The 12,044-nt window shown below is 45.2% G+C and overlaps 1 protein-coding gene across 2 annotated transcripts in view; it reads left to right on the top strand.

Annotated features, from left to right (window-relative positions):
* Window positions 1-2,978: 2,978 nt before the first annotated feature.
* LOC147628976 (2-C-methyl-D-erythritol 4-phosphate cytidylyltransferase, chloroplastic-like) overlaps window positions 2,979-12,044 on the top strand; it is a 39,532-nt gene continuing 30,466 nt past the window's right edge. For both annotated transcript variants that reach the window (XR_015267867.1, XM_086812167.1), the window contains exons 1-2: window positions 2,979-3,400; window positions 3,493-3,555. Coding sequence is in view for 1 of the 2 variants with exons in the window: in XM_086812167.1 (XP_086668293.1) it covers window positions 3,119-3,400; window positions 3,493-3,555 (345 nt within the window). In the remaining variant the exon portion in view is untranslated. The remainder of the gene's footprint in view (window positions 3,401-3,492; window positions 3,556-12,044) is intronic.

Raw genomic sequence — 12,044 nt, 5'->3', positions numbered from 1 at the left:
CAATAGATTCTTCTTTATCCCTGGCACATACAAAGCATCTGAAAGTGTGAAAGCGCTGCCATTTACAGCAGTAAGCATAATTTTACCAATGCCCTTCACTGGGTAAGAAGCATTATTGACACATGTGACAGTATTCCCATTAGGGACAGCCTCAAGAGAAGTGAACATATCACGATGCGAGGTAATGTGCTTTGTAGCACCACTGTCAAAATACCAAACATGAGAGTCAACAGAAACTGCCAAACATGCATCATGTACAGATGGGTCATACTGGCAATACACGCTAAACGCCCATTCTGGATCCTGCACAACATTTGCAGAATCTGCATTTGTAGAAGCATCCGCTATTGTGGCTGCATTTGACTCTTTCTTCTTTGCCTCTTTAGCCTTTAGCTTAGGGCAATTCTTAATGACATGATCATTTGCCTTACAATAGTTGCACCTGGTCTTTTTCTTGCCTTTATCAAGGGCCTTCTCAGACTTATTGTTGCTACCTGTGGAAGGTGAAGAAGTTGCAGACCTACTAATAGGAGAAGAAACAGTGGAAGGGACTGCCTTACCACTTCTTCTCTGCTTCTGCTGGGCAGCCATAAATGCTTGAACTGCATGCTGCCTGGCCCTGTTTTGCCTGGACTGCGCTTCTTGCAAGAGCTTGTTGACTAAAGTATCATACTTGACAGCATCAGGTCTGTCCTCAGTAAGAAGTCTCCACGTGGAAGCAAAAGTGTGATATGTCTCAGGTAAAGCATCAAGAACAGTCTGCACAAGAGAATGATCAAGAATAATCTCACCTGCAGAAATCAACTGTTCTTTGGGATCTTTAATCTCAGCAAGAAAAACATTCATGTCATCATCTTCCTGCATAATCTTCAATTCTAGCTCTTTACGCAGGTAAGCGATTTTTGCCTCGTTACGACCTGCATACAAACCAGCTAGAATATCCCAAGCCTGTTTTGCTGTTTTAGCTGAACGAATATGTGGGGTGATATTACGTTTGACAGAAAGTGCAATCAAGGCATGAGCCTGCACATCTTTACCATCCCAACGAGCTTGTTCAGCAGTGGGTAAAACAGCAGCAACAGTAGAGCTGCTAGAACCTGCAACATCCTCAACAGATCCTACATCCACAGAACCTGGACGTACATCCATACCCTGCACAATGTTCCACACTCCTTTTGCAACCAAAACATGCTGCATCATGTATGCCCAAAGTGGGTAGTTGCTGTCTCCATCCAATTTGTCATCAGCAGATAACATGCGAAATACATCATTGCTGTTATCAGCCATGGCCACTGACTGAAACTGATGCAAAAGCTACCTGTAATGAAGCAAAGATTGAACAGAAAACAACTCGTGCTATGTAGCACGGTCCACAATAGAGTACGTATGCCTGTTTTGCAGAAAACTGCACTGTCAAAATTTTTGCAGAAAATGATGAAAACACCTGTGCAGAACTTAAAATGCAAAAACGGAGCCCGAAACGACCTCAGATGCGATTTCTGAGAACGCAAAGCCCTATGGGTTTATTTGCAGAGTATAGGGACCTGCAAGTGATCGTGAAAGCTCACCTCAATCGGAGAACGTTAGTCGGAGGGTGCTGGCGGCGTCCCTCGGAGCCGATGCCTACTCTGATACCAATTGTTGGAATTAGGGTTGCAGGAAAGCACACAAAGCTTGGAGAAGAAGAAGCAAGAATGCACACAACACAAAGTGTATTAGATTGTGTCAATGTACAAAAGATAAGTTAGCCCTAGAATGATGGGCGTATATACAAGCCGGGGAAAAAAACCTCCTAAAGAGGGAAAAAGTGCCCCGGCGGTCCTAAGTGTGTTCACACACATCAGTGCCTATATATATGGCAACATGAAAACCATTGAGTGGGCTCCGGTCCTCGGTCACGCACGGACCCTGACCAAATCGAAGCTGACGCTCTGATACCAATGTTAGATTACCGTAACACCACTACGGTCGTTACCATAGGAGGGGACGGCCTCTGGCTCACCACCCAGCCATAGAGAAAGAATGAGGATTGCCCCTCATCCCCCAGGCTATATAGTGTGTGACCTACCGTCCACACTAGCTTGGCCGCCCATGACTCCGCATGGGCGTCCTCTCCCACTGAACCCCGAATGGTCACGTCCTCGGCGCTCCGGCCGAGGCGTTGATACGCTAAAGCCCCATCTGGCCATCCGGTCTGCCGCCCGCCGTCGGTCACAGGCGTTACAGCCTACGTGACAAAAACGCACACACACACAAAAGAGAGATAGATGGTTGAATTTTCTTCTATCTTCTTCTCTTCTCTTCTCTATCTTCTTCTCTTCTCTACATTCTTGCACACAATGTCCTTGGCTATGAACTACAATCAACTCTACACATGGACAAGAGGAATATGCACATCAAGTGCATCAAAAATTAAGAATTTGCAAATTCATGGACAAGCTTCTATATGCTACTATTGCATGGGATTTAGAGGATGGATTAGGCTTACTTAAGACGAGGGCCTTTATCACCAAGTATCTACGTGGATTATAGCTTGTCTAAGAGTACAACGTGGTCTTGGATATGTGCTTCTATATGCTACTATTGCATGGGATTTAGAGGATGGATTAGGCTTACTTAAGACGAGGGCCTTTATCACGAAGTATCTACGTGGATTATAGCTTGTCTAAGCATGGTGGTCTTGGATATGTGCCCTTTTGTTGAAGCTAATCTAGGTTGGTTACACCAATGAAAACCTTTGTTTGTGTAGCGTGGGTGCCCTCCCCTTTACACATGCAAAAAAAAGTATATGGCTGAAGACATAACAATAGAAGAATCACTCTATAAGGGCATGGCTTTGGTGATATGGAGAAGAAGAAGAAAAAAAAAGAAGAAAGAGAAGACTAAGGTTCTCCTCCTATTTTTCAATAAGTGTTAATCTAAAAATACAAAGGCAAGATGGGTGGCTGGAATGGGCGCTCACGAAGTCAGCTAAGAATAGGGGAGGTGAATCGTGATGAAAACATGTGAGGGCCTATTGCATTCATTAATTAAACCATAGCGTCTTCAATGCAACAAAAACCTTAGATTGAGTGCGCCCTCTCGCATCTCTTTGCTACTGCAAACAGCTTCTTGAGCTATGGAGTGCTTGAGTTTCTCTTGTATCCCTGCAGCACTGAAAACCTTCTCTCACCTCTCTTCATTTTCTGCATTGCCCCGGCCGCCATCACCAAATTTCTGTACTCCATTTCATTGCCCACCTTCTGCCTTCTCTCTAATCCTCTCCGTTGACCTGATCAAAGGCACCCGTGACCTTCACTCTAGTGCTATCCCATGGTCCCTCTGGTCGCCCGTCCCCCGCCTTAGAGTCTCTGCATGCAGCGATGCTCAATCCACCATCTCAAATTCTGAAGTCTCTCAGGTTTTCCTTTGATCCCCCATTTGCAAGTTCATTCTTTGTGATTGTACGGATTATATCTGATTGTACGAACTTGGGCTTTGTGCACAATGCAGGATGTTCCCACTGGCACTGTTTCAGTAGTCCTCCTGGCCGGAGGCAGGGGCAAGCGTATGGGGGTGAGTCAACTATCACTTAGCAAAGAACACAGTTGTTTGCAAATAGCTTGGACAATCCGAACTAGCAGGATCATGCTTATGCTTAAGAGCAAATGGGGCCATTTGAGCTACCTTGAGTACCTTATACCAGTAACATCATGTACACATTATGTGCCACACCTTTGCTACATTGAAGTACCAGGCATACTAAGGCATTGCAATTCTGTGCCACTGCATGAATTAGATACACCCCCCATGCCACTGCATGAATTAGATACACCCCCCATGCAAACTTCTTGTTGGTTAGCATGCTTCTGCATGCCATCATATGATTTTACGTAGGCCAACCATCAGGCCTATTGCTTGCTGGTCGGCCTCCACCTGGCCAGAAATTACAAGAGTGCCCCATGTATGTGTGCCATCGCCTTTTGGTGATCACCTATGATGTCGTGTGAGGTCATCCACTTGCAACTTCTATGTATGTGTGCCATCATCTTGTGGTGACCACCTATGATTTTACGTGATGTCATCCACATACAATACTAGGACCATATACTTGCCGCCTCCATGTCAGACATAGATTAGTATCAAGAAAAAACCATCATCAAGAAAGTACCTCTGGATCTGCTTGTACCCTGGTGGTTGCCCAAACATTGGAAAGCTTCCCTTTCATGCATTGGTCACTTTACATGTGCTGTCATGGCCAAAACGTGTGGGGCTTTTCAAGAAAAGGCTCTATTTAGTGTAAAAGAAACAATACATGAGTCTAAGGGTCAACGTAAGACATAGACTGCTATGAGATTAGACCATCATCTGGATCTGCTTGTACCCTGGTGGTTGCCCAAACATTGGAAAGTTTCCCTTTGATGCATAGGGCACTTACGCTGTCATGGCCAAAATGTGTGGGGTCTCTATCTTTTCAAGAAAAGGACTTCTATTCACTGTAAAAGAAACTATTCATGAGTCAAAGTCTCAAGGTATCAATACACCATGCAGAGAATGAATAGTGGCTGGTTTTGCTGCCAAATTTGCTCCAAGATTAGTCAAATCTGTTTGCCTTGCTGCATATATCTCCAGACTTGCCTGATTTTCATGCTTCATTGCTCCATATGCTCCCTGGCCAGCACTTTCATAGGACATTTGCATATGGTCTTACGACACCTTTTACAAGTGTGCACCTAGTTCAATCCTTTCACATTCCCTAGTCTTACTTCTTGAAGTGGCATCTGTCCCTTTTTCTATATGTTATGTACTTGGACACCAATTTACGGATTAGGGATCTAATAAGCGGGGCTGTTACATGCACCCTGCACTGGAGTGCGATGTGACACATTGGCTCTACATCAGTGCAATGATTACCTTTTTAAGGAATATTTGTTGTATGCCATGACCCCATTGTGAGCCCCAATCCAGGACATGTTAGGCATGAGCTACGTAGGTTAGTCTCCACAGCCATAGAGAGTCTACATGTGTGAGATCTCTTACCCACTTGGAGAATTTATCAGATAGGTTCATGTAGAAGTCAACCTTAGCGTTAGGTACTGCATTGCATCGGAAGCATGTTTAGAAGCATGAAACCATGGGCCAGTCAGCCCATAAGGAAGCCCTTCATAGGGCATACCTTGGGGTTGATGCTTAGCATCATTGGCCTCAGTCTGCAGTATGGATGCTCTCTTATGCTGTCAGCTGGTTCTATTTTCTGTCCAGGGCTGTAAACAGCCCCCAAACAGGCTCCAGTCGTCCAGCATAAATGACATTCAGCAGCAGGTCGTGGAGGGATTGCAGTCGGCCAGCGTTGGCAAGGCAATGATGCTTGATGCACAGCATGAAATGCCGTTAATTAGCATTATTTGTCCAAACAAAACAGGATGACAGCTTCTCAGCCCACCGACCAGCAGCAAAACACCTTATAAATACAAGCGCTCAGTTCTGATCTGCTTGTCTTTATACACAACCACTCTTGTTATACACAACCAGTTCAAAGATTTCTCTCCCTCAAGTAGGTGCACCTCAAGTAGGTGCAGGCGACTGAACGTTAGAAGACAGAAAGGCTCTTTTCTTCTCAATATCCATGCTTCTTCCCTTGTTGTCAAATCCCCACGGATCCCCTCGTGATTGATCTTGGTTCGAAACTCGAATCCTGCAAACAAACAAACAACAAACAACAAAGGGGGTGCAGGCCTGACTCACCTCCCAACCATGACAGCCGTGGGCAAGCCCACAGTCTTGGTTGTCCCCACCGAGCCACGAGCTGAGCTAACTAGGTTGACGTACCGACCAATCTCCTCCTCGCGACGTCCCATACCGCCACGAAGCTGCCCTCGCGGGCCTCGAGTTTGCTGCCGGCCTCGGCTGCATAAAGCAGGTGCATGTCTGCACTAGATCCAGGCTCCAAGACCATAGAGCTCTCACAAACTCGCGAGACTCTCTATCCTGCAATAACTAACCTTGGCCACCCTTTTATAGGCTCTTGGCCAGTCATCGGGCGTCCACACTTGGGTGCCCGCCCGTCCATACTTGGGTGCCCGCCCGTTAGTATTTCCCTAACTCAGCTCGTTAATCAGCCTGCCTAGTTCCAAGCTTCCCCAAGCCTCGAAACTAGTCTTGCATGCGTATAGCACACGGTAGATACCCATTGTGCACATGACATACTCCCCTTCCTCTAAGAGCTCACCCCTGAGCTTACTAAAAAGTCAGGGAAATCTCTCTGAAGAGAAGTCAATGCCTCCCATGTAGCGTCCTCCTCAACATGATCCTTCCACTTGATCTTGTATTCCGTGATAAGCGTATGACGCAATCTTCGTTCACGAAAGCCAAGAATCTTTTCAGGTTCGTTCGGAACAAATGTCATGTCCTGGACATCTATGATTTCTTGAGGAGTAACTAACTAATCTGCTCCACCCAGTACTTCCTTAAGTCTACTGACATGAAATACAAGATAAACTTTCACATAAGAAGGCAAATCCAATTCATATGCAACTGAACCAATCCGTCGCGTAACACGAAATGGTCCACAGTATCTAGGGGATAATTTCGGAGATCGATCTGTCCGTAAAGTCTCAGAATCTTTCGGAACTCGCAAATACACCATCGTTCCTTAAGAGAACTCTCTAGGTGAACAATGTCTATTAGAATAAAACTTGTCTCGGTCTTGAGCACTTCTAATAGATTCCTTCGGAACTTGTAACATTTCCTGCATATCTTGCAAAAAATTACGTGCTGCATCATGCTGAAGTCCTGAGAATCCTACTGTAAACAGGTGATCTTGGTTGAAAACCATACATAAGCATGAAAGGACTAAACCCTGTACTCGTATGCTTAGTACTGTTATATGCAAATTCTAACATAGGAAGATAATCCTCCCATGAACTCTATCTTTTGGATACATATGCTCGAAGCATATCCTCCAAAATCTGATTCACTCTTTCAGTCTGGCCATCAGATTGAGGATGATCTGAGAAACTCAAATTCAAAGTTGTTTCCAACTTCTCAAAAACAAGTTTCCAAAAATCACTCGTAAACTTAGAGTCCCTGTCACTGACTATGTCCTGCGGTAACCCGTACAGTCTAAACAATTGCTCGATAAACTGCCGAGCTAATTGCATAGCTGTAATAGTCTTCCGGGTCGGTAAAAATCTAGCCATTTTTGTCAAGCGATCTACCACAACCCAAATAGAATCATGGCCTTGATGTGTTCTTGGCAATCCGGTAATAAAATCCATGGAAATACTTTCCCATTTATTACCTGGGATTTGCAAAGGATGTAACAACCCAGCGTGTCTAAAGCGTTCAGCTTTATTTGCCTGACAAATCTGACACTTGAGAACATAATCTTCTACATACCCTTTCATCTTCGGCCAATAAAAAGTGTGTTTCACTAATGATAGTGTCCTGTGTACCCCAGGGTGTCCAGTAGAAGGGGCGTCTTGACACTCCTTCAGAATCTTGGACCTAATGTCCGAGATCTGTGGTACACAAATTTTGCCATTACGGAACAGTAAACCATTCCGAATCATCCACTGGCCTCCTGCAGCCTGAATAGTAGACTGCTCAGTCATCGAGTCTTGGTCAATCAATGAGCTCCCGTCCTAGATCTTCTACCAAAATGGACCAAAATAACTATCAGTTCTGCAAAGCCCTCTCAATGACTGAAATAAGTCAGTAGAAATCTCGGTGAACGACAAAGTATTCACCTCTCTAATCCGACTAAGCGCATCTGCAATATTATTCATGGACCCTATCCGATAACGGATCTCAAAATCAAAATCTTGCATTAACTCTGCCCAACGAGCTTTCCTGCCTCTCAAATCAACAAAACCGAGAAAAGAACGAAGTTGTTTCACTGTTCGTGGTATAGGCCAGTCCAAAACCTTCTGAACTCGGTCATAGTCAATGCTCAATCCATCTCTAGTGATCTTGTGTCCCAAGTAAATGATGTCGGTCATAAAGAACTCACATTTACTCAACTTAGCATATAGTCGATTCTGTCTCAAAATAGATAAGACAATCGTGAGGTGTCTGACATGATCCTCAAGAGTACGACTATAAATCAAAATATCATCTAGGAACACCACCACAAATTTTTCCAAATATTCACGAAAAAGATCGTTCATCATTTGTTGGAAAGTGGCTAGAGCATTGGTTAACCCAAAAGGTAATACGAGAAACTCGTAATGGCCATACCTAGTCCGAAAGGCGGTTCTTTCGACATGCCTTTCATGAATACGTATCTGGTGATAGCCAGTACGTAAATCTATCTTCGTGAAATATTTCGCTCCTGCTAACCGGTCAATCAGGTCATCTGATCTAGGGAGAGGATAACGGTTCTTACTGGTCAGCTTGTTCAATCTCTTGTAATCTGTACACATTCTCCAAGTATTGTCCTTCTTTCTCCTAAGCAACACAGGTGCACCCCAAGGTGATTTACTTGGACGGATCCGGCCCATTCTCAAATAATCTTTGAGTTGTTTAGCCAACTCATCTTCCTCGGCTTGGCTCATCCTATAAGGTGGAATACTGATAGGATGAGCACCAGGGATCAAGTCAATACGATGATCTACTGCCCGTTCAGGTGGTAAACTCGATGGCAATTCCTTAGGAAATATATCATGAAACAAATCAAGTATCTTCTGTAATTCTTTGCTTTCAAACACACTTAATTCATTCACATCCAAGGAAGGGATGAGAAAAGAAGAAAGTGGAATCAATACACAATGGAAAGTGGTATACAAAGAAGAATTCATTATATTTCCAAAATCAATTGTATTTACAAGAGGTCCCTGAGAGGGATAGATACAATCACCTAAAATACTATACTTGGTGTCCCTATGCTGAAAAGAAAAAATATGACTAGACCAATCTATCTGGACGTCAAGAGTCTTAAACCACTCAATCCCTAATAACAAGTCTACATTTTCCAGATGCATAACATAACATTCCAGAGTATCTTTGTAGTCCTGAATCTGGATTGGAAGCAACTCCACCTTGCGATCCCAAACTTGTCTGCTGCCCGCCGCAGGTAGACGTACTTCATAGGTATGGTCTCTAAGTGTCGTATCAAGACTCAATTTCTGCACAAGTTTATAGTTAACAAAGTTATGCGAACTGCCAGGGTCTAAAAGAATGTGAATCTTATGGCCATTCACTTCTCCATAAACTCGGAGAAGATCATGCATGCCAAATACCTTAGAATTGAACAGACAATCAGAACAAGTACTAGGGCGAGAAAGTAGAGTAATTGACTTACCTGTCAAAGACAACTGGTTAGCTGCCTTTGGCTTGGGTCTTGCGTTTGACTTGGTACCCTTTTGCTTCGGGCACTCGTTACGCATGTGTTCTTTTTCTTCGCAGATAAAACAACGTCCTTCCTTCTTAAGCTTCAAAGCCCGAAGGAGTCGTTTCTTCTTCGCTGGTGTCGAACTGGAATTCTTCGAAGGTTGGTCCGAAGACTTGTCTTCATTCGTGTTAGCCATAGGTGTGGAGAACTTTCTTTTATGCTTGTTCCCCTGCTCGGTAACGGTTTTCGACTTGGAAGAGACCATCATATCATCATAGATACGAGCTGAATGGATGGCCTCGTCCAAAGTTTTACATTTGTTATTTTTAACCTGTAATCGGTACGAGTCTGGTAAACCAGCTACGAAAAACCCCAAAAGAGTAGTGGGATCCATCTTTGTAGCTTTTATCTGCAAGTCACGAAACTTCTGGAGGTAGACCTCATAAGTGAGGTGCTGCGAGGTCATGGTCAAAGCTGAAAACCGGGCAACAATATCATAGTCATCCTCTTTCTTGAGGAATTCTTTCTTGAAGATATCTTCAAATTGTGCCCAAGTCGTTGGCTTAGGGTTGAGTTCCTTCCACCAAAGCAAAGCTTTGCCAGACAGGAAACCTGTTGCTAACTGGATCCTTTTTCCATCATCATATGAATGAAACTGAAAGTAAACTTGCCACTTATGTAGCCACGTGTCCACGATCTACTTGGTTCGCTGCTTTTGCTCGCCCCCGAACGGTTCCGGAGTAATGTTGGGACCTAAAGCTGAAGCCAAGGTATCCATACCCGAGAAAGTAGAGAGGGTAGTGGTCAATAGAGCGATGGAGTTCTTGTCATGTGCACAGTGGGTATCTACCGTGTGCTATACGCATGCAAGACTAGTTTCGAGGCTTGGGGAAGCTTGGAACTAGGCAGGCTGATTGACGAGCTGAGTTAGGGATATACTAACGGGCGGGCACCCAAGTATGGACGGGCGGGCGGCCAAGTGTGGACGCCCGATGACCGGCCAAGAGCCTATAAAAGGGTGGCCAAGGTTAGTTATTGTATTATAGAGAGTCTCGCGAGTTTGTGAGAGCTCTATGGTCTTGGAGCCTGGATCTAGTGCAGACGTGCACCTGCTTTATGCAGCCGAGGCCGGCAGCGATCTCGAGGCCCGCGAGGGTAGCTTCGTGGCGGTATGGGACGTCACGAGGAGGAGATTGGTCGGTACGTCAACCTAGTTAGCTCAGCTCGTGGCTCGGTGGGGACAGCCAAGACTGTGGGCTCGCCCACGGCTGTCATGGTTGGGAGGTGAGTCAGGCCTGCACCCCCTTTGTTGTTTGTTGTTCGTTTGTTTGCAGGATTCGAGTTTCGAACCAAGATCGATCACGAGGGGATCCGTGGGGATTTGACAGTGGTATCAGAGCATACCTCGTGAACGAGCAAGTTGGTAGGTAGAGAAGAAGAGGTCGAAGTACGGTATGTGTTAAAAAAGCTTGCTGTTTTTTCTGTGCTTACTGCAGATTTCAGTTTGGTATGTGCTTTTTCTTCATCAAAGAAACCCATGTTGATGATGGGAGATGGTAGTTTAATAGGGTTGATTGCTTTGCAAAGAAGAGGCCTTGTGTGCAGTCGTTTAACGTGCAGGGAGAGAAACTGAAAAACGAAAAAGCAAGTTTGCTTTTCGTTGTTGAACGAGAGAGAGAGAGCAAGAGATGTGCTGTTCGTTTGGTGGGCTGGATTGCATGCAGGCGGCCAGGTTAGTACGCTGGCGGGAGACACTAGTATGCTGTTGGCGGTCCTGCAGGCGGGCGCATGGGCCTACGTGGCCAGTCAGCCAACCCATGTAAGCGCCTAGGCCAGGCGGGCAGGCACCCAGGCCAGCCCAGGTCTACGCAAGCGCTCCAGCCAGGCAGCGCAGCCAGCCAGGCAGCGCCCAGGCCGGGCCTGCGCATCCAACCCAGGTAGTGCCCAGGCGTACGTGGACGGGTGACCACACCTACGCAGGGTTGTTGCAGGCGATGGTTGGCGAAGGCACGCTGGCGAGAAGCGCAGGGCCGGCAGGAAACCATGCGCCGGCAGTGGGTGACGACAGCATGCGCCGGCGGGCTAATCCAGGCGCCAGCAGATTAGGAGGGAAGCGAAAAAAAAAACGCGTAAGGAAAGCATTCTTTAGTGCTTTCGTTTTGTTTTTTTTAAGGGGGAGTTTAAATATTTTTTTTAAAAAAAGGTTTAACAGTCCTCCCCTCTCCAAGGTTTCCAAAGGTGTTTAATTTTTTTTCAGAAACAGCGAATATATATATCCATATATATATATATATTAAAAAATATATATATATATTTATTTATTTATTCAAGAAAAAAAAAGAAAAAAAAACACAAAAGCTAAAGTAAAAGCTAAGCATAGCTTTTCGAGATTTTTTGGCTTTTGGGAAACCTTTATAAACCCCTCTAGTGGGCTTCTTGCCACACATCTCTCGAGTTCTCGAGTTCTCGAGTTCTCAAGTTCTCAAGTTTTCAAGCTCTCAAGCTCTCGAGTTCGCTCGCACTTTTGTTGTGCAAAGACCAAATTTTCTCTCCGCGTACCCTCTTCGCGATGTCGACCCAAGAATCAGAGTTGGAGCCCCTCGTGGAACGCGAAGGCTTGCCGGCTACGGAAGGCACTGACGCCGATCTTTTTGACGAGTTTGTGTCAAAATCAGATTTCCAAGAGTTCAAAGTAGCTCTCGAAGCTTCTTCGTCGGAACGTCAGGCACAAATC

This window comes from Cibotium barometz, chromosome 18 (genome assembly GCF_041138505.1).
Source record: "Cibotium barometz isolate CiBa-2024 chromosome 18, ASM4113850v1, whole genome shotgun sequence".
In the NCBI taxonomy this organism is placed as follows: Eukaryota; Viridiplantae; Streptophyta; class Polypodiopsida; order Cyatheales; family Cibotiaceae; genus Cibotium; species Cibotium barometz.
Note: the sequence above shows the minus strand (reverse complement) of the source record. Positions and strands in the feature narration are given on the sequence as shown.